The sequence below is a fragment of the Carassius auratus genome, chromosome 13 (assembly GCF_003368295.1).
Source record: "Carassius auratus strain Wakin chromosome 13, ASM336829v1, whole genome shotgun sequence".
NCBI lineage: Eukaryota > Metazoa > Chordata > Actinopteri > Cypriniformes > Cyprinidae > Carassius > Carassius auratus.
The window spans coordinates 22,144,177-22,165,522 of NC_039255.1; the positions used below are offsets into that span (position 1 = coordinate 22,144,177).

The 21,346-nt window shown below is 38.3% G+C and overlaps 1 protein-coding gene and 1 long non-coding RNA gene across 3 annotated transcripts in view; one reads left to right on the plus strand and one right to left on the minus strand.

Moving 5' to 3' along the window:
• The window catches only part of plekhh2 (pleckstrin homology domain containing, family H (with MyTH4 domain) member 2), a 31,153-nt gene extending 24,017 nt beyond the window's left edge, over positions 1–7,136 (minus strand). Inside the window, exons 1-2 of the mRNA XM_026279145.1 lie at positions 6,992–7,136; positions 4,701–4,838 (exon numbers count right to left, since the gene is read on the minus strand). Of these exons, the coding sequence (XP_026134930.1) occupies positions 4,701–4,820 (120 nt within the window). The 5' untranslated portion in view covers positions 4,821–4,838; positions 6,992–7,136. The remainder of the gene's footprint in view (positions 1–4,700; positions 4,839–6,991) is intronic.
• Positions 7,137–7,338: 202 nt separating this feature from the next.
• LOC113113036 (uncharacterized) overlaps positions 7,339–21,346 on the plus strand; it is a 28,441-nt gene continuing 14,433 nt past the window's right edge. Inside the window, exons 1-4 of one of the 2 annotated variants that reach the window (XR_003293533.1) lie at positions 7,339–7,757; positions 7,936–8,076; positions 13,495–13,658; positions 13,945–14,064. This is a non-coding gene — a long non-coding RNA (uncharacterized LOC113113036). Of the gene's footprint in view, positions 7,758–7,935; positions 8,077–13,494; positions 14,065–21,346 lie in introns of both variants that reach the window. The other variant, XR_003293532.1, reaches the window with a different exon arrangement.

Below are 21,346 nucleotides of genomic sequence, written 5' to 3' on the forward strand. Positions count from 1 at the left end.
AAATATTTTTTTTTTCTTTGTGTGATGAGCAATTGCTGACCATGTCTGGTTGATTCATTCAAACTTCACAAAACAGGAAGTAAACCAGGAGAGAAAATGACCTACATTTCTCCCAACAAACCACACTTGGATCAGCATATATGCGTTTGTTTGTGTATGTATTTAGCATGCTAACTTCCTGTATAGCAAGAAGTCAGGCATTTCCTCTCTTGGGAGTTTCAGTGATTAAAGGATAGCTTGTTTTGCCACACAGTTCTTCTGTCTCTCTCCTCCCATTTTACTCTTTTTCCCTTTCACTCTTATTTCACCTTCTCATCTGATGCATTAAAATACAAAAAATCTAAATCATAGTTTGAGACAACCCGATATAAAAGAATATATAGGGCCCACTAGGGGTGCTCCGATCACGATCGGCCGATCGTTAATGCGCATCTCGTCAGTAAAGCCGGTTCTCTAATCATTTCTCTATGTGAAATCATGCACCTCATGGAATTAACCGCTGATTAGAGAACCGGCTTTACTGACGAGATGTGAATTACGATCGGCCGATATCCCACTCCACTTCCATATCGATATTGCCGTACTCCTTTAAACGAACACTTATGCTCTCTTTAGATTGAAGTCTGAGCCAAGATGTGCACTTCGCAGGGCACTCACCGTCAAATTGAGCACACCTACTGTCTTAACAAGTAAGTAATGTGTCATTTAAATATTTACTGAGTCTTTTAATCATCCACTTAACCGATTTGTTCAAAACCACAGATTAACAGAGAAAAGAAACACCACTACTGTTTGTTGCTCAGAGATGCACAACTGTTATTTGTTAGAACTCATTTAGTTGGTGGAGCAAAAACAGACAAAGTAACTGGTAATATTAAAATTTCAAAAATGTTACTTGCATTGTTGTAATGCAGTTTTAATACAGACATTTTGTTTATTGAATTCTTATACTAAACTGCATAAAACTGTTATTTACATGAAAATCTTCTGTTAAAATTTAGCCTGCACATTTGTTACAAAAGCACTGTGCTTTAAATGAGGTTAAAGGCTGTTTACTCAAAGAGCGATAACTATAACGTTTTAATAAATACTTTAATTCTATGAGAACAGAGGAATCTGTTTATTGAGTAAATAATGAATAACTTTACCGTCATTTTCTGTGGCCGCTAATACATATTTATTAATATATTTTCTTTATAGTTATTGTTAATTTTTAATTTAAATACAGAACTTAGTAGTAGGTATTAGCATCACACTACACACTGCCCCACTTTCTTTATCCTGTCTCAGTTCTTCCTATTCGTCCTTTTCCTCTGTTTTGTTTCCTACAGGATTAATCTCTGACATATCCTTTGCTAAACCATGCATCCCAGCTATCTGTATTTTAACAGCTCAGCTGATCCAGAACCTACGGCGAGGACAAGTCAGGAAAGAGGCCCTATGTAAACATTTAATGGCAGCTTTTAATTACTGCAATAAAGGAATGCGTCCAAATGCTATGCAAGGGAGGAATAATAAATGGCACACATAAATGAGGCCAGATGCTACCCAGCTGCTAACAGCAACACGTCTACTGATGAAGGAATGAGAAACAATTACAATGAGATTCTCATATGATCATCATACTCTTGAATCAGCATCACTGGGGTCAGAGGCCCCTCTTACTCAGACTGAGGATGTATTCGAAATAGCATATTTCCCTACTATATATCAGGTGTATAACAGATGTGAAAGGAGTGGTTTGCCATAAAACAGAAGTAGAAAAGTATCTGGATGATGTACTACTTCTGACAAAAAGTGCACACTTTGCTATCCCATGAGTAGTGTTGCTTTCGTCAACGAACCTTTATCACGTGACGAAAATGAGATGAGACACAATGTAAGTTCTGGTCATGTGACGATGACTATCATTAGTATAATGCAATATTGTTGACGAATAAAAACGAGACTAAATGTGGTTTACAAAATTTAAACTATGTTAATATGTCGCTTCATTTTCATTGACCAAAATGAGACTGTGACGAGTGGGGCGGGACCGAGGGCCGTGGGAACAGAGCGAGGCCGGTGGAGTGATTGGGGATGAGCGACACCTTCTCGACCCACCAGTATCGAGTCACACGGAGGAGATGGAAGGATATAAAACAAAATTTGTACATTGTTACAGTGGTGCCGAAGCCCGGGAGAAGGAGGGACGCGCTGCTGAAGATCCCTCGCCGCTGTGGTGAATCCGCGGTGCCATCGAGCTGGCGAGGAGTGTGCCGCCATGGACGCTCGAGGCGGTGGGCTGGAGTGAGTTGCCAGGGATGGGCGAGCTCGCTGCCGGCCGCCCGTGATGTGGAGGGGCGGCTGCCGTCCATGAGGGAGCGGAGGAGTCGGTGCCGTTCGCCAGGGGGCCGGAGCCTGCTGCCATCCGCCGGAACGGGGAGGAGCAGTGAACGGGGGACTCCTGCTGGCTGCCCAAAACTGGAGGAGCTGTCGCTGTCCACCGGGCGGCGGAGGAGGAGAGTCATGCCGTCCGCCGAGGGCCATCCAGTGCCACCGCCAGGCACCGCGGAGGAGATCACCCAGCTGGTGGAGGGCCGAGCAGCAGTGCGTCTGGGAACCGGAATTTTTTTTTCTCCTCTCTCCCCTCTCTTGTCTCTGTCGCTCCTCCTTCCATCTCCTTTTCTCTTGCCTCGTCTGTCCTACCCCCAGGTTCCCACAGGTTCACGTGAGCGGTCCCCTCGGAGGGAGGTGGGGGGGGGGGTGGGGGTAGAGCGCAGTCTCGTGGGTACCCCCAGCCTGCGAGGGGCGATGGGGGTATGTGACGAGTGGGGCGGGGCCGAGAGCTGGAAGATGGAAGGATATAAAACAGGAGCGACGACAGTGAAGGGCGAGAGAGGACCAGGCCTGGACTTTAGTTTGTGTTTTGGTTTTGATTTGTGCCCGTGAGTCGTCCGTGAGGGGCTGATGCGCTGTTTTGTCTTTATTTTTTATTATTCAAATCTTATTTGATTGTCCGCCGGTTGCCGCCTCCTTCTTCCTGATGATTATAGAGTTTGTACATTGTTACAGAGACAAAACAAAAAGTTAGAACGTTATTTCGTATTGTTTAGTCATGTTATTATTATTATTTAGCAGTATTTCTCTTTCCTGTGTCTCATTTCAAGGGCTACATCAGGTCACACTGCGCAGCCGCAGGTGACGTCACTTCCTCAAGCCTCACTTGCGCATTATTTAGAGGCAGTTGTGGGAGGTAACGAATTACAACTATTCACGTTACTGTAATTAAGTAGTTTTTTCGGGTACTTGTACTTTTTGAGTTTATTATTAAAGCTGTACTTTTACTTGTACTTAAGTACAAATTAAGCAAAATAATCTACTTCGTTACGTTTAAATCAAAGTTTGTTACTGAGTATGCCCACAATTTGAATTGATATAAATTTTGCTTTCGTCTATACTGTACTACTAGGTACTTGTACTATATTGTCTGGGTTAAATAGAATTGCATTACTAAAAAGAGACTTAAATAATAATTTTCATTGACTATAACTAGACTAAATGTCATCAGTTTTCATTGACTAAAATAATAGATAATTCTGACTAAAATGCTCAGACTTTTAGTTGACTGAAACTTGACTAGACTAAAAAAAAAGTGTGAAAAAAATGTGACTAAAACTAATAAAAACTAAAGTGACAGCTTCACACAAAGACTAGACTAAAACTAAAATTAAAACCGCCACAAACATCACTACCCAGGAGGCCATGGGAGAGGAGTTGTGTTGAAAGGTGAATGTAGTACATCCGGATTAAGTTCATACTACACACAATGCTTTAAAGTAACTTAAAAGTAGTAGTTAGTAAAGTAATGTAGTACTAATGTCCTCCAATAAGAACAATATTACATAAGTTACTGAGGGTGAGAAACATCTCTTTTACAGTTTACATAAGTTTACAACAGTTTCATGTTTTCTTTCTTTTTCTTTTATTATTTTAATATATTAATACTGATGTATTAATTTAGGTACTTTTCAGTCCCTTGACTAAGAACCACTGATAAGAGATAATAGATGTCCATAACATTTACTTGGTTCAGCTTATTTGGTTATGGACATTATTGAAAGATGAAGCAGTTAAAACTGTATAGCTTCAGTCAGAAAAAGACCTCAAACATCAAAAATGCTCAAGAAGGAGCATCATCGCAACACTTGAGCTGACTATACATTTCCTAAACTTGACCTCTCCCCAAGGGCAAGACATTTAAAGCATCGAATACATCCCAAGTCTGTAATTCAAAGAAGATTCTGCTTTCCCAGAATGCAGCAGTCTGGAGCCCTGTGGTCATGCGTCTGTTTATATTAACCTCTAATCTGCTCTCCCTCGAGATAGGCCAAAAAAATAGACCATGGCACACATGCACACACACTCTTTTGTGGAAATGAAAACCAAACATGGAAATGAGCAAACACTTTAATAGGTGCCTTCTTTCTTAGAATTCCCTTCGATTGAGTATCCCAGCAATAAAAATAGAGACAGGAATTAGTGGTGCGGTGACAGTTAATATGCCTGACAAATCATATGCCTGTTCTGTTATTACTTTAATAAAAGAAGGCTGGGGTAGGGTAGGTTTTACTTGATCAGCATACAGTCTGATTTAATACCACTGTAATCAGCAGAGCGAGTGTAGGGACTCGTGGACCGAGACCGAGGGTTTGACTGACCTTTTCTGCCGTGAGCTCTCGGATCACGCTCATCTGTCCACGGAACTTGAAGAGCAGGGCCTCAAGGGCCATGTACTTCTCTTTCCACTCCCCGTCTGTGCTTTTATCTCCGTCCGCCATGCCGTCACCCCTCAGGCCCTGCCACATCACATACACAACATGAGACCCACGCAGACGACACACAGAGCTCTTAGTATAGAAGACCAGTCAAGAAGATACACTAATGAAGATAAGACATGAATCAGATGCAGGACTGGCTTGGTGATATAGCAAAGCAATTATATCTTGGCATTTTTCAGCCTATTCAAGATATTTTATATGAATCTTGATATTTCTATATTTGCTCTTATCATTTTGACCAACCAGCCACATTTTAACATGGAAAAGTAGATGTCAGTTGTTGTTTAACACCGAAACAATGTTGAAACAATACTTAATGCTTATATAAAAAAAACTTTACAAATTAATGTTTATTTCCTTATGTTGAAAAGAGGCAAAAATAATAGTGCAGAATCATTGAATGTTGATCCCATTTGCATAATCAGAACAGATAAACATTCCGATGCTGTCTGCGCATTTAGATTCTAAACATTTAAATGCATGAACTAAACTGCAGTAAAAATCAATGTCAAAATTATTTAAGCATGCATCCACATAATTACATCTACATGCATTTTTACAGAAACATTGCAGTGTATGAAAAATGTCAGACAAGAAATCATGTTTATATCACGTTTATGATGTTTTTTTTGTTTATGTCTTGTTGCTCCGGCTGGACAGGGAATCACAATATGTTAAGGGACATAACATTTCCATCACACGCTTGAAGTATTCAGCCAATCACAACGTGCGGGATAGCTGGCCAATCACAGCACACCTTGCTTTTCAAACCGATGAGCCTTGTAAAAATCGACGTGTTTCAGGAGGCGGGGCATAGAGGAGAAATAATAATTTACAGTATGTGGAAAATAATGTGTTTTTTGACCTTAATCCGCATAAACACGTCACTACACCAAATACACCAAATAATGTTCTTTTTAGCAGCATCATATAACCGCTTTAATACAGGTATATTGCAAGCTGTCGATATTAACGGAAATGTTCATAGATGTTTGACATCACAGATAAAAATTTTACTTTAATCCGTTGGAAAGAAACTGTGTTGGAGATAGAGGCATTGGTGATTTTTGGTCTCAGAGGGCCAGGCAGAGCCCTGAACAAACTGACCATCACTATAAAAACAAACCCTCCCAGCCAGCACTGATGCACCATCATCACACTTTTCCATCATTGAAGTCTGAATTATGACAAACATGTGTCAACTGGTGTAAAGCAGATGGGAGAAAGCACAGCAGCACGTTTCATTACAACTTCTCTACAACTCTTGGTTATAATAAGCTCTCATTATAGCATTGGCACGGGCACAAAGAGAGTGCAAACATGTGTTGAGCGCAATTAAGCTGTTCTGGTAAATAAGACCGAGGGTCTGAATCTTAACCAATGTGGATAAAAACATGTTTTACTGTGGAACAACCTCCTTATGAGGAACATTTAGGGAAAGTGAGCCAAAGTGGATAACAGGGCCAATAAATGTAGATACAATGGTTAGTACTTACAGCAGAAGATAGGGAAAGTAATACTGCAGTATGATATTAAAAAGCTCTCTTAATAACCATAAAATGTATAAATAATGTTTAGTTAAGAGGTCTCCAATTTGGAACACGTATAACATGTACATTGTGAATTGTACAGTTGAAACCAGGTATGAATCTCCATCTCAGGACTAGAAGGTGATCTGTCAGTTTCATTACATAATACAGAGCAAACGTACAATGATTCAATATAACTATCTGCTTTACATACACATTTCAATCTAAAATACAGTATTTAGATTCAAATGGTCTATGGGTACATCTATACAGCAGCTAGTGACAGATTTGTGTTCATGAAAATGACTAGCATATACAGAACCAAACTGAATTTTTCAGTTAACGTTATATCAAATCAGTTATTAATGTGTATTTCAAACGTATTTAATAATAAGCCTTTCATTTTCAAAATCATTTTTGAAGTTATCAACAGGGTACATACTATCTATATGTCATTTTAGAATATGTTTTGATCTAATCACATAATGAAATGTATTACTTATTTATTAATTTATTACTTATCAATTATTAAAAGATTTAGAGACATAAACTTTATATTCAAGTAAGTTACTCTTTATATTCCCTTTGCCAAGAAACATAAACAATACATTTTTTGTTAATAGTTAAAGATTTTATCCTTACCCGGGAATCTGTGTTACAGTGCTGGAGATGCTAACCATAATAAAACTAATATTCCGTGCCGTCGTAGTCGTTTTCGCACTAATGACCTAATTATGAAATAAAGAGCGACCGTTTTCTAGCTCAAAGTTTTCTCTCCAGCAGCATCGTCCTGTAAAAGTAGGAGGGCCCGGGGCGTGTTTTACGAGCACGTCAAACCATTGTAGGAGTGGTTAGGACGGTATTTTTAATTAAACTGTGATGTCATGAATGATTGACTTTACGTGGACCAATCACGCATCAGAAGGGTTGTGCCTGAACCAATCATATTTGTGCTGGGCGGGCTTCCACCGCGACTCCGGAATTGACGCGTCACACGTGTATGTCATGGTCTTGCTGTGGAAATACTTATTTCTCCTTGCAGCATTGAACTTTTTCAAAGCTTCCTGATTTGTTACAAAGTTGTGGCGGTATATTTTTACTGTCTCAGAATGTTTTGAATGTGTTGGTAAACGGCGTGTTTGGTGTGGAGTAGAATGCATTTTAAATAGCTGCATTAAACAGTAACGTTAATGTGACTAACATTAGGTTGAGCCAGAGCTGCTATAACTTCCTCAAGTTGATCTTCTGCAGTTGTTGTATGATCGTTTGAAGTAATTAGACAATTAATTTATGACACACATCTGCATTTGTCGTCTTGTCTCGGATCAAATCATGGTTGTAAAGAAGAAAGCAATCAAGCAAGTGGAGGCTGTCGCATTGAATGATGTCAAGCTGGAGATCCTGACAGGTGAGTGACTGAAATCAACATTAGCGTTTCTTTTCACCAAACTGCCAGCTGAGAACCCACCTATGAGAGCTGTGGCAAGGTTAAAAGTACACATTTGGAGATATTGACTTCTGTGTGTTTTGTTTACAAATATATGTATCTGTTAACACACTGGCATCATCTTTTTCTTCTCCACTAGTGCACAAGGTAGTGGTCCAGATTGGCTGCAGGAGCAGACTGTTGGATGTCTCTCTGAGAGCCTGTCTGTCCTCTATGAGCACTGATCACTAATCGCACTTAACAGAAAGCATTACTTCCTGTCTGGATAGCTTTAAGATAGGTATGTCTAAGTGATGTCATTTTATTAGAATGTATCATGATATCAGATACGAACTGTCTCAAAAGTTTGGAATCATTAAGTGGTTTTTTAAGTGATTTTTAATCAGCAAGGATGCATTAAAGGGGTCATATGATACTTTTTTTTTTATAATTATTTTGTGTATTTGGTGAAACAGACTATGCTGACATGCTTTAATGTTCAAAAAACACAATATTTTTCAAATACAGTACATTATTGCAGGTCCTCTGTGCCCCGCCTCTCTCAAACACATCGAATTCTACAAAGTCCCTCCTTCTGACAACTGCAGTCTGCTCTGATTGGCCAACTGACCCAGTGGATTATAATTGGCCAAACACCACAAGCACTCGTTGAAAATATAACATCTCTTTCCATATTCATGGGCTTCATCTTTCAAAATAAATATAGAGACCATTAATAACATCCTTAATTTTACTATCAATTCAAGCTCGAAAGAGGAACAGAGTCATGTGACAGACACAGTGATGAATCGTGTGTGTGCTTGCTGTACACAAGTAATGAAGGTGAACACAGCTGACTCCACTGTGTGACCGTCTCTCTCTCTCACTGACACACACACATACGTGACACGCAAAACTCTGCATTTGAACATGTAATAGCAAATACTAAAAACTAATAGCAACACATACTTACCGTAGCTGATGCAAAAGTGTCAGATTGTCGTAGCAAAGTCAGAATGACCTCCTCTCCTAGGTTAATAAAACGGTCATCCATAAAATGTGTTTCTGTTCTGTTGTAAGTAATTTTAAAGATTCCTAAATACATCTACTTTCAGAAGGCCAAATAAAGTGCTTTTGCTTTCTCCTAGATACACACAGCATCTCCCTGAGATGACTGCTTCAACGCTAACTGGTTACTGAAACTGCTTTCTTTGCGTGAACATTTGGGCGACATTATGCAAATATTTCCACATAGTTAAAGTGACGTGACATGACCCATTCTCAGAATTCGTGCTCTGCATTTATCCAAAGTGCACACAAACAGCAGTGAACACACACACACAACCAGAGCAGTGGGCATCATTTATGGGGGTTCAATGCCTTGCTCAAGGGCACCTCAGTCGTGGTATTGCCGGCCCGAGACTCGAACCCACAACCCTAGAGTTAGGAGTCAAACTCTCTAAACACTGGGCCACAACTTCCCCACATAGTGGAGAACACATAGTGACATAGACATGTGGAGGCGTGTTTAAACGAAGTGTTTTAGGGGGGCGTGGCAGAGACCATATCTCTTTGGATTTGAGACTTTAGTCTTTGCAACTTTACAGATCTTCTTCATGCACCAAGAGCTTGTAACACTCCAAAGAGAAAGAAGAAATTGAAATCGCATCATATGACCCCTTTAATTAAAAGTGACACTAAATGCATTTGTAATTACAAAAGATTTCTATTTTAAATAAACGTTGTACTTTAAAACTTTCTATTTTTCTATATTTTAAGAATCCTGAAAAAAGATGACCATTTCCAGAAAATAATTAGGCAACACAACTAGTTGCCTAAGAAATGTTTATTAAGCATCCAATCAGCATATCAGAATGATTTCTGAATGATCATGTGACACTGAAGACTGGAGTAATGACACTTCACCATCACATAATAAATGAAACTTTTAAAACGAATTAAAATAGAAAATGTATTGTTATTAATTTTTTAAATAATAATAATATTTCATAATAATACTTTTTTTTTTTACACTCACGGGGCACTTTATAAGGTACACCAGTTCAATTGCTTGGTAACACAAACTGCTAATCAGCCAATCACATGGCTGCAACTCAGTACATTAAGGCATCTAGATGTGGTGAAGATGACTTGCTGAATTTCAAACCGAGCATCAGAATGGTTAAGAAAGGGGATTTAAGTTACTTTGAACATGGAGTGGTTGTTGGTGCCAGACGGGCTGGCCTGAGTATTTCAAAACTGCTGATCTACTGGGATTTTCACACACAACCATCTCTAGGGTTTACAGAGAATGGTCTGACAAAGAGAAAATGTCCAGAAGCGCTGTTAAGTGGGAAATGATTAGGTTGAGGGTCTTCTGCAGTGTTGGGTGGATGCAGGCAGCTAAGACAGAGCTGCGCAGGCCTGTATGAGAGCAGCAGGCCTCAGCTTTGGCTCTGGATGTGCTCCGCTGGAGAGGAGGAACTCTGTCCACAGGCTGAGAAACTGCTGCTGCTCATACCTGAAGTGCTCCTGTCTCTAGATACAAGGTACTGAATACCAAACACATTTACACAAAAGGCATTCGAAACTTGAACCTTAAACATTTTTTTGTTCAATTTTATATGCAAACTTTTTTAAAAGTTTGGAACCGGTAAGATTATAAAAGTTTTTTAAAATAAGTCTCTTGTGCTCACCAGGGCAGCATTTATTTGATAAAAAATACAGTAATATCGTGAAATTTTATTACAATTTAACAGCTGTTTTCTATTTTAATATATTTTAAAATGTGTGATACAAAGCTGTACTTTCAGCATCATTACTCCTGTCTTCAGTGTCACATGATCCTTCAGACATCGTTCTGGTATGCTGGAATTTTTTTTGTTATTATTATAAATCATCAACTGTTGAAAAGAGTTGTGCTGCTTTATTTATTTTTTTAAATGATATTCTTTGAAGAAATGGTTCAAAAGAACAGCATTTTTAACCTTTGTAGTATTATAAATATCTTAAATCATCCTCACTGACAATTGAAAGTTGAAAATATTCAAAGAATTTAGAAAAATGATGAGAAACACTAGTGTTTTGATGGTAGTGTATATTTGTCATTCTTTTGTGCTGAGTTTTTCACAATAAAAATTAAACTGTCTATTCTTTCTTTTGGGAGACAATAACTTTATGCTCTTTTCAACTTTGCAGATGGTTTACATTCACCTACAGCTACATTACTGCATGGAAGGCAGGGTTTCTTTAGCCCCTTTAAGTACTGGGGGTGCAGATTTACTCTGAGATAAACTCCACAGATAGGAGATTCACTGGTTACGAATCTTTGCATGAGTGATGTTACTCAAAAGGCATTTTTACATTTGAAGCTAAATGGTGGTGCATACTGTATCTAAACCAAAATGCCACCTGGAAAATAGAACTAAAGGAGTGAATTTAGAAATCTAAACAAATGCCAAGAAGAGTGCTCTGATTACTCGAACACTGAGTGATGTGTTAAATACAGGAGATGCACATGAAACAATAGACCATAAGATAACCAAAGAAAAATGTGTTTTTCCCATCAGCAGGAGTTCTATTGGTTGGGATGAATCCATCAGTAATTTTCCATGATTTTTTTTTTCTTCATGTTTTGATAATAACGAAATGGTACTACAGAGTTCAGTGGGGACATAAAAAAATAAAAAATCAAGCTAATAGGAAACTTATTTACTCTCTAGTTTGCTCTTGTAAACTATTCTAACTCAAACTTTTCAACTTGTAGTTTTTAAGGGGTCATATGACGTTGCTAAAAGGAACATTATTTTGTGTAATGCAATGTTTTAATGCGGTTTAAGGTTAAAAAAAAAACCTTGTTCTCCAGGTGTCTGATGGATCTGCACCTGCTGGGGCTGATAGCTGAGCATTACACCTTTAACATGAGTATTAGCCAGCCTTTACTCCTAAACACTGGAAGACACTAGCCCGATAATGAGTTTTTTAATATATTTTTCTTTGCACAAGGATGACTCTTCGAGTGGAAATAACAAGTGAGACTTTTGTGGTTGTTTTAATTCTATACATTGATCTTAATTAGACCCGTGTATGTATGTATCTAATTTCGAGAGTGTGCTTGTAATGGTGCAGTGGCTGAAGGAAGAGGTCGTGTCCTTTGCATCACTGCAGTCCTGCAGCCATTCAACACTGGGTACATCCACACACACTCAAGATTTTATTACAGAGGTATTGGTGTTCATTTAGTGTGGTTGATATATTTCTGTGTGTTCGGATCACTTGTGCTGCTGTCTGAGTGGAGGGCTGTTGTGTCAGAGCTCATAGGCCTGTGCTACAGGATGTCTGATGCTGGGTCACCTGTGGTTCAAAGTTCATTCCCATTGATACGGAGTCTGGTAAATGTCCTAATCAGTCGCTAGCATGTCCAGCTATGCACTTGTAGACTTGTACCCAAGGTAGCCTCTTATCTGCCGTGGTAATGGATGGTACGTAAAGTGTGATTGTAGAAATGTCAACCAATTCCTACGCTGTTAAAAAAAAAAAAAAAAAAAAAAAATATATATATATATATATATATATATATATATATATATATATATATATCCAGCAATATACAACTTTCCATATTAATATATAGTTCAGATGATGTTCAAGTCACAGGAGTATTTTACATAAACTTCAAACATGGATCATTCAGTCAGAATTTAGAGGCAGAACTGTCCATTTTCTAAAGTTAGTCTTTAGGTTATGTTGGTTTGTCAATCAGTTTCTAAGTAAAAAGAGAAAATAATCAGATTGGATGCGAATTACATTTTATTATTAAAATCTAAAATGTAAATTTTTTAGTTTCTTTATACAAAAAAAATAAATAAAAATAAATATATATATATTACCTCTGTAATAAAATCTTGAGTGTGTGTGGATGTACCCAGTGTTGAACTGCTGCAGGACTGCAGTGATGCAAAGGACACGACCTCTTCCTTTTTTTTTATTATTATTTTTTTTATTTTTTATTTTTTTTTGAAGTGCCGGATATCTTAAGGCTATATTTCAGAAATTTTATGAATCACTTTCAGACATTTAAAGCTACAAGATATTAATGTTTGCAGTCCTCAAGCTTTTATATTGGTGCAGTATTGGTGAAATGCTGTAGTCTTTGGTCCACAATTTTTACAAATGTGAAAATAAAGTTAACTTTAGTACATGTGTTCTGTCATTTCCTGTTAAACAAATTATACAAATAGTCATCACTATGCCAAAAAAAAAAAAAAAAAAAAAAAAAAAAAAAAAAAAATTGTTACTTAACTTTTACTAGAACAAAACCATGGTTCATCACACTAAAACACACCATGTAGTTTTGATTTCATTCATACCCTTTAAACTTCTAATCACACTGAGCTAAATTGTGATTTTAGCTTTGTTTTAATTCAGTGTGCTGCCATTTTTGTATTGTTTTGTTAGGGACTTTTTGTTTTATGAAGGTCACTTTAAATGCAATGCTAGCTATGCAATTATCCGTATTGACAAATCAGCCTTTGTCAAAGTAATTTCCAACCCAGAATGCTATTAAACGCAATACGTAATTTGAACTATCCATAGTTTCTAATCGTATTAAATTTCAGTGCCACATCGTGCCTGCAGGAGTCAGGACTCAGACAGTATGTTGTCCTGCTTTACATTAGCATGTTTGTAATTACAAATACATATTTTCTTCTCTCCACAGAGACCTCTGCTGGCCTCCGGAGAGTCCTGCAGGAGATTCAACCTCGCTACACAAATGACTTTTTCCACTAGAGCCAGAGAGCTGGACCTCAGTGGAAGCAAGCCGTGACAGTGAGCAGAAAGAGCCAGAGAATGCAGTTTATAAACCACAATCCTCTAATAGCGGTGAAAGCACAGTTGCCCACTAGTATTTTAGATACAGAATAGATAGTTCCACCACCTTATTGTCCTTTACCGTAGTATCTGTCTCAAGATTTCACACATTCAGGCACTTCATCAATACTTTAGCATGATGTCTTTAGTAATTGCACTCATATTCTAAACCTTACACTTTTAGTGGACCCAGAATTGATCTGAAAGGATTGCTGTAATACATGTTCTGTCCACGAGAGGGCGACATTTGATCAGTGTTTTCTGAGTTGCTTTGGAAGAGTGTGTTTATGTTGTCTAGGTGGCCGTGATGGACAGGCCAATCGAGTCACCGCTCAGAAGTTGCTGGAGGGCCATGAACGATGTGTTCATGTTGCTGGGGCATCTGTGTCTTTCACACACGCTGACGACAGAGGACCAGGTCAGACACAGACACACACTCCACAGGTGTCACCTGAGCTAGCATTCATTGTCTGACACACACGCACGCACTCATCTCAAAGATAAAACCCTTATGAAGGAAGCCACCGAGCATCCCTGAAGCAGATCTCTCGGTTACATAAGATATAATGGAGAACTGTACCTCATAAGGTTGAGTGGAGACTTTTTCCAGTAAGCTGATCTTTTTCAGCTCCGGGCCGAGAGATGAGACATCATGACAATTGCTAATACAGACTTAAATACGGTCTAGAGAACAGCCCTCGAAGAGGCGTCAGGAAATGTGATCACGGTGAATACAACATCATCTGCCATAAAACTGAGCCTGGCGGCCATTAAACAGAAAATATCAGACATATTTCCAGTACAGACACAAAGACCGTTCTAAACCCTAGAGAGTCAGCTTCCTTCTAAGATAGCACCCTGTCGAAAATATGCCTTAAAGCTTGAAAGTAAGGAAATAATGATAATCATAATAACTGAATAATGTTGGTAGCCAGAGGCTTCCATTGTATTTTTTCCCTACTTTGGAAGTCAATGGCTGTTTGGTTCCAAATATTCTTTGAAATATTCGCTTCAGTGTTCAAAAGCTGAAAGATATTCATACAGGTTTGGAACAACATGAGGGTGAGCAAACACTTCCTTCCTTCCTTCCTTTCCTGTTGCAATGCATTATTGGATTTACATATTCATGAAGGATGCATAATATGCTGCCTTTGTATTTGGTTAAAATGAGGTTTGTTCGACGGTACTCTGATTTTGCTCCATGTGGTTCAGGACAGTCTTTGCATCAGAAGTGTGCCTTCAGCAGGGAAGTTGTTTTCCGTCGGCAGTAGTTTAAACCATATGAATGTATATGTAGTCTCCTACTGTGCCCGTCTTCAATTAGCATGTGCCCTCTTAGCATAGCGCTTTCATTTCGGAGCGGCCTGCTGTTTAACGGTCCGACTACCTTTCCTCTCCTGCATTCTTTTCAAATGGCTTCCTTTCTCCCTGAAGAGCTGAACCACTTCACACTGAACTCATTCACCAGCTTTACATCCCCGAGACTCTGGCAGCGTCTGGGTGCCGTGTGCCAATACGATACGTAAACACGAACGTTTCCTACATCCTGGGATATGCTCAAAACCTCTCGGGTGACTTTAAAGACTTTAAAGCGTTTTGAGTACAATGTGAGCATGTGTTTGTAACCGTATCTGTGTATGTTAACTAGCTTGAGGTGTAAAGTGAAAATGCCCTCTCTCAGATGGGCCTTGTCCCCAAACCTACTGTACTATTTTTCTGTGGAAAATAAGTTACTTTATAGCTAATAGTTTTTTTTTTTATAATTTAGATGATCACACGATCGTCTAACTGATGAAATGAAAATGCAAAAGTATAAAAAAGATTTGAGAGCTATAGCAGAGGCTGAGATTTTTATGGCGATCGATTTTACGGCTGACCTGATATGATTTTATGAGTGAATCTGAGCTTCTTTTGCAGCACGTCCTGTGGAGAGCAGATTTTACGCAGCAGTTTAAGAGGCAGAAGGTTTAAACTCTTAAATTAGTTTTTGATCTCCTAAGCTACGAGCATAACTTGGCCAAAACCAGACAGCTTGATCAAATGTTCCCACTTTGTTTTCCGCGATAGATCCCTGTAGTATCCAAATCCAGAAATTAGCGAGGGAGTGTGCAGACCTTGCAACATCTCTTGCACGGACAGAAAAGTGAAGTAATAAATCCTCAGAACGGTTATTTGATATCTGTGCGACGGTTTCTGAATGGGAACTGGAGTTGGTCGGCCAGGGGCCTCGGTCGAGCACGTTTCTGTGTCCATGCAATTGTTATTTTCACGGCTCTGTCCTGCAGAATGACCTCAGCGCTTTAACAGATGCAGTTATTCAGTGATGTCACTGGTGTGGTTACCATCTTATATAAAGGATGATCTAATGATGCTGCCGGGGTCCACATGGCATGTGTTTAGGCCTCGTTCTACATCTTTTTCCAGACCGCATTTCTTCGGAGGGTTCGGGCCGAGCGTGTGTTTATGACAGGGATGGATCTGTTTCCCAGACGTGTGTGTCCTGCGTCCTGTTGTGTCCTCCGTCGCTGTGGAAACGTGGCACATGTTTTTGGACTGCGGAGGAGCCTTGACAATTGCAGACAGTCACATCTCGATTGGGTTAGGAGTGAACGGCTTCTCTGTAGGGGATCCTGGGGTTCTTCACCATCATTGTGGTGTTGGAGTCATTCTCTGGTCATTTGAATATCAAAAGCTCTTTACAATCAAATCTTGAAGTCGCCTTTGAGAAAGAACGCTGGAGGGAAATTAAGGTCGTACTCATTTGTGTCAAGATCTTTGGTTTGGATAGACGGGCTAATCTGGAGCTAAGAGAGTTGGGTCTGTCTGGCTTGCCCATGGCTTTGGGTAAGCTGGGGGTCCCTCCGTCCCCTTTGGACCGAGTTGAGAGAGTTGTAAGTCATTTGGATAATCCAGGGCGCTCCTAAGCTTTAAGTACTGTTGAAGCTCCTCACTCTGTTTACACGTCGACTGCATTAACTTGAACTGTGAGAGAGTTGATCGTGATTGTGAAAGAATACTTTTGATTTGCAAATGTTCATGGGCGGCAAAGTCCAGGGATTTCAAAAGGAATCCACATGATTGGAAATGTCACATGAGAGTGACGCATATTTCCCCCTGTTCATATTTCACAGCAGGTGCACCGTGTTAATGGAAGCATATGGGTAGCATTATTCAATTTGGGATGTAATATGCAAAATGACAATGCAAGATGTAAAATGGCAATGCATTTCTGTATTTACATTTACATTTTCCAATACATTTGTGCAACGTTTGGTGCAAAATGAAAATGAAAATTAAATTACATAAGTTTAATTTGCCATTTCATACACCAGTTTTAATATGTAAAATGAATACTAATTTTAACGCTTTATAAGTTGCAAAATTTAAATTAAAATGTATTACAGAAATGATTAGATATGTCTAACACGTTCAAGCAAAAACTGTGGCAAAATGATCATTTAAATGCTATTTTTCTTAAATGCATTAACACTCACAGTCAAGACACTTACGATCACAGGAGCACTGAGCAGCATGAGCACTGAGCAGCATAGAGCTAATTTTTCTATTTTTATTTAGAAATTTAACTATATAAATTTTAACAATTATTTATTAATGTCAGACACACACATACCTAGTGCCTTATGACTTAAAAGATGAAAGTGGTAAATCTTACAGACATGGAACTGTTCAGTCTATTATTGATTTTTACTTCCACTTAACTTTTATCCAAAGAGAGAGAACTATTTGCACTGTATTTATCAGTGGGACAATATTCATACAATAATACAACCTAGAAATAATTTGCAGGTCTCGACAGCACAAATTATGTGCCCAGCTATATCTGATTCAAATATTATGCTAATTAACAGTGAGCGGTGGTTTCAGACATTACAGTGCTTCACTCACACTGACTCTTATTCTGCCTTAAAGAATAAAAAGACCGAGCAGAAGGCGGAGCGATTCGACCAATAAGATGAAAGCAATAAACCGAAATGATCAAAACGTACCAGGCGGCAAGGAACTCGACCGGAAGTTGAAGTCGGGTGGGGGCTGCCATCTTTTAGCAGAACTTCACTTGAGTTAGCATTCCCATTGACTCCCATTCATTTTGGCGTCACTTTGACAGCGAATAACTTTACATCTGAGGCGTTTAAAGACTCCGTTTGTCCATTATTTATTTCTAAAGATACACGACAATGTTTAAAGGGCTCCGTTACCTTCTATGTTACATTATGGCCCCGTAGAAACAGTTTTTGTAAAAAATAGGCTACGATTGCGTCATAACCACTCGACTCTCTGTCGCATTACCGTACAGACAGGAGGAGAAGCTCACAGGCAATTTACTTAATAGGGCGTACTGGCATTACATTTTAAAATACTATACAAAATAATTAATCAGAATACTTGCTCTTGCTCACTCTTGCCAAAGAGCTCCCCGCTCAAGCTCGCCGTCTCTGCAAGATTAACGATGGCAGTTTGCACGCACAGCTACTTAGAAGATTTACATCTGTCAGACAGGTTGCTGACGTCGTCAAGCTTCGTTTGAGTCTGCGCGTCAGAAACGGAAGTGCTAAAAAATTCTAAAAATGGGCTTCAATTGTCTCAGTTGAGTTCCAGTGGGGTCGCTGTGTCCATTTCTTTTACTGTCTATGAAACGTACACGGACCAACTGTCTTGTCCATGTTCTCTCACTTGAATCCTCTTCTTGAGATTTGAGTCTCTGACCTTCTGTAAGCCCCGCCTTGTTCACGCAGTGATTGACAGGGCGGGAGGGGGCGGACACGTGATCGGCTCGGAATGCATTTTCAATGTGCACTTTGAATTTTGCTACATTCATTGCGGGACATTGAATGAAAATGCAATCGTAAGTGTCTTGACTGTGAGTGTTAATGCAATTAAGAAAAATAGCATTTAAATGATCATTTTGCCACAGTTTTTGCTTGAACGTGTTAGACATATCTAATCATTTCTGTAATACATTTTAATTTTAATTTTGCAACTTATAAAGCGTTAAAATTAGTATTCATTTTACATATTAAAACTGGTGTATGAAATGGCAAATGAAACTTAAGTAATTTAATTTTCATTTTCATTTTTCACCAAACATTGCACAAATGTATTGGAAAATGTAAATGTAAATACAGAAATGCATTGCCATTTTACATATTGCATTGTCATTTTGCATATTACATCCTAAATTGAATAATGCTAACCATATGCTTCCATAGTTAACCAACAGAAAGCTGCTTGTTTTGAAACGGTGTTATCATTTTTTTTAAGGTCAACTGGTAACCCTTTACAATAAGGTTCCATTAGTTAATGTTAGTTATTACACAGCTCTGTGGAATACTTGATTCTGATTGGTCAGTCACGTCATCCAGCGGTATGTTATTCCCAGATAACCACCAAATTGAATAACAAACACATTTTTAGCCGTGTAATAAGTGGGATAATGGACAATTATCTTCATTCAAGATATAAAAAAAAGAAAAAAGCCTGGTTTGTCCAGAACAGATATGCAAGGTGTGACCAACCAGAATGACTGATTTGTTTACATCAGAATAATTTTCAACCTGCTATGTTGTTCCATTCTGCATCCAGTTTTTCATAGCTAATAAATGGCAATCTGTGGTATTTGTTTGTATTATTATTTTTTCTCAATACCTTTTAAAACAGAATGTCCTAATCCAAGTTTAAGCTAATGGAATCAAAACAGCCAGCAAACAACAGTATTAGACTTGTGTTTATTGATTGTTGGTGTTGTATCCTTCACTTGGATGTTATCATTTAAATACAGCTTCATTTCAGACCGCAAAGCAACAAAATGTATTTTTTTAAGGGGGGTGATTATTTTCTGCTCCCACTGTATGTGTATGATGAAAAAATATAAGCACATGGGATTCGAAAGGCTTAACTGAGGCAGTATGTTAATTTCTGTCTGTCTTTCTGTCAGGTGGAAGTGTGGGCAGCTAACAGTCTCGTCACAGGAGGGCGTTTGAACTGGCCTCTGTGTGTTTTTTTTTTTCGTCTCACTGAGATGCTCTGCAGGTGAGAGATCTTACCCAATCAGATCGCTCGGCCTAACCCAGCAGCTGTATATTAATGATTAAAACACACATGCAGACTCATCAACTCTAGTAAAATAGGTTTTAACCCAAAGGCCTCAGTCAGAACAAGTGTGCATCTTTATAGATGAGGGAGTCATGAGGACTGCTCCACAAGAGCCCATGATGTTGTGCTTGGCAGTAAGGTTTCATACCTGAGCGAGTCCAGCCCTCTTCCTCCTCATTCCTGCTGCCTCTCAGGTGCTGAGGACAAGCTCCAAATGATCAGGAAGTTTAAAAACCATCAACATCTGGGAATGTGAGATTTTGGAATGTGGTCTCTGTGCAGAGGTTAAGGAAATTGACTTGCTCGCTGCCACGAGAGTGACATGAATGGGACATCAGATGGCTTCTGCTGCTGTGGAGTTACTGATGGAGCGTTCATTCCTGCCTTCTGCTTCCCTTTTCTACTTTTACTTTGCCTCTCTGCACCTTCTTTTCATGAAACTCTTTTGAATTATGAAAACAGTCAATATCCCGTGCAATTATCAAAAACTCAAAACTAATTAATATATATATATATATATATATATATATATATATATATATATTAAAAAATAGTGAACTAAAAGTTAAAATTAAATGAAAATTACATCAAAAACACATAATACTTAATTAAATTAGTTCATTAAATGTTGCATGCATAAAAAAACAAACATCTTCCTCTGTATTTTTCTTTTCTAATACAAATATGCATCATTAAATCTAGATACTCAGATGTAAAATAAAGTCTTAAAAAACGACGGTAATTAAAATTAAGCAAGATTATGCTTGAAACTATAAATATCTGCCAAAGAGGTATGGAAACTTTTTTTTTTTTTTTTGAGCCCATTGACAATTGGCAACTATTCATTTTGATCAGAAAACAAGTCATCTCATGTCATTTTGCATTTCATTTAAATGTATTTTGATGTAAGAATCTATAAACTTTTTTTTTTTTTGCAGCTGAAGTACAGTAAATATATATATAAATATATATATATCAACGTACAACTGTTAAAACCTTTTTTAATATACAAATTAAAGCTATTTAAAAAAAATACTAAAATAGCACTGATCATAGAATTTGTAGTCTGTTAGGACTGATAAATACAGTATATACAATAACAGATGATACTACTTTACTTTAAGACTTGCAACTGTATAATAAATCTTTGTTGTTTAAATGTCAACATCTTATCGTTTCGTCATTTACATTCATGCAACTTTATACAAGCACTGCACGAGTTAGTTGGCCAAACTCGCTGATGTAATGAGAAATGTGTTTGGGCAGAGATTAAAGTGAAAGGTTAAACTGAGAATGAAAGAAAAGGGGTGTTACATATTCTAATGAAACCAGACCTGTTTGTACACATGGTTTTTAGTGTGTAATGCTGACTAGCGTTCATGTTGTTGTGCTCAAGTGAGTGATCTGGTTTGTTTCTTTTCCCTATAATTTACTGTCATTTTTCTGGCCTCCCTCCCTATCTATAACATGTGCAAAACAGCCAAAAAAACATGCACGCAAACAAATGCTCAATCCTGAGATGGTAACATTTACAAACAAGTGCCGAGGAAGTGGCCTGCATTAGCAGTGTCTGTATGGAGTCTCAGAAG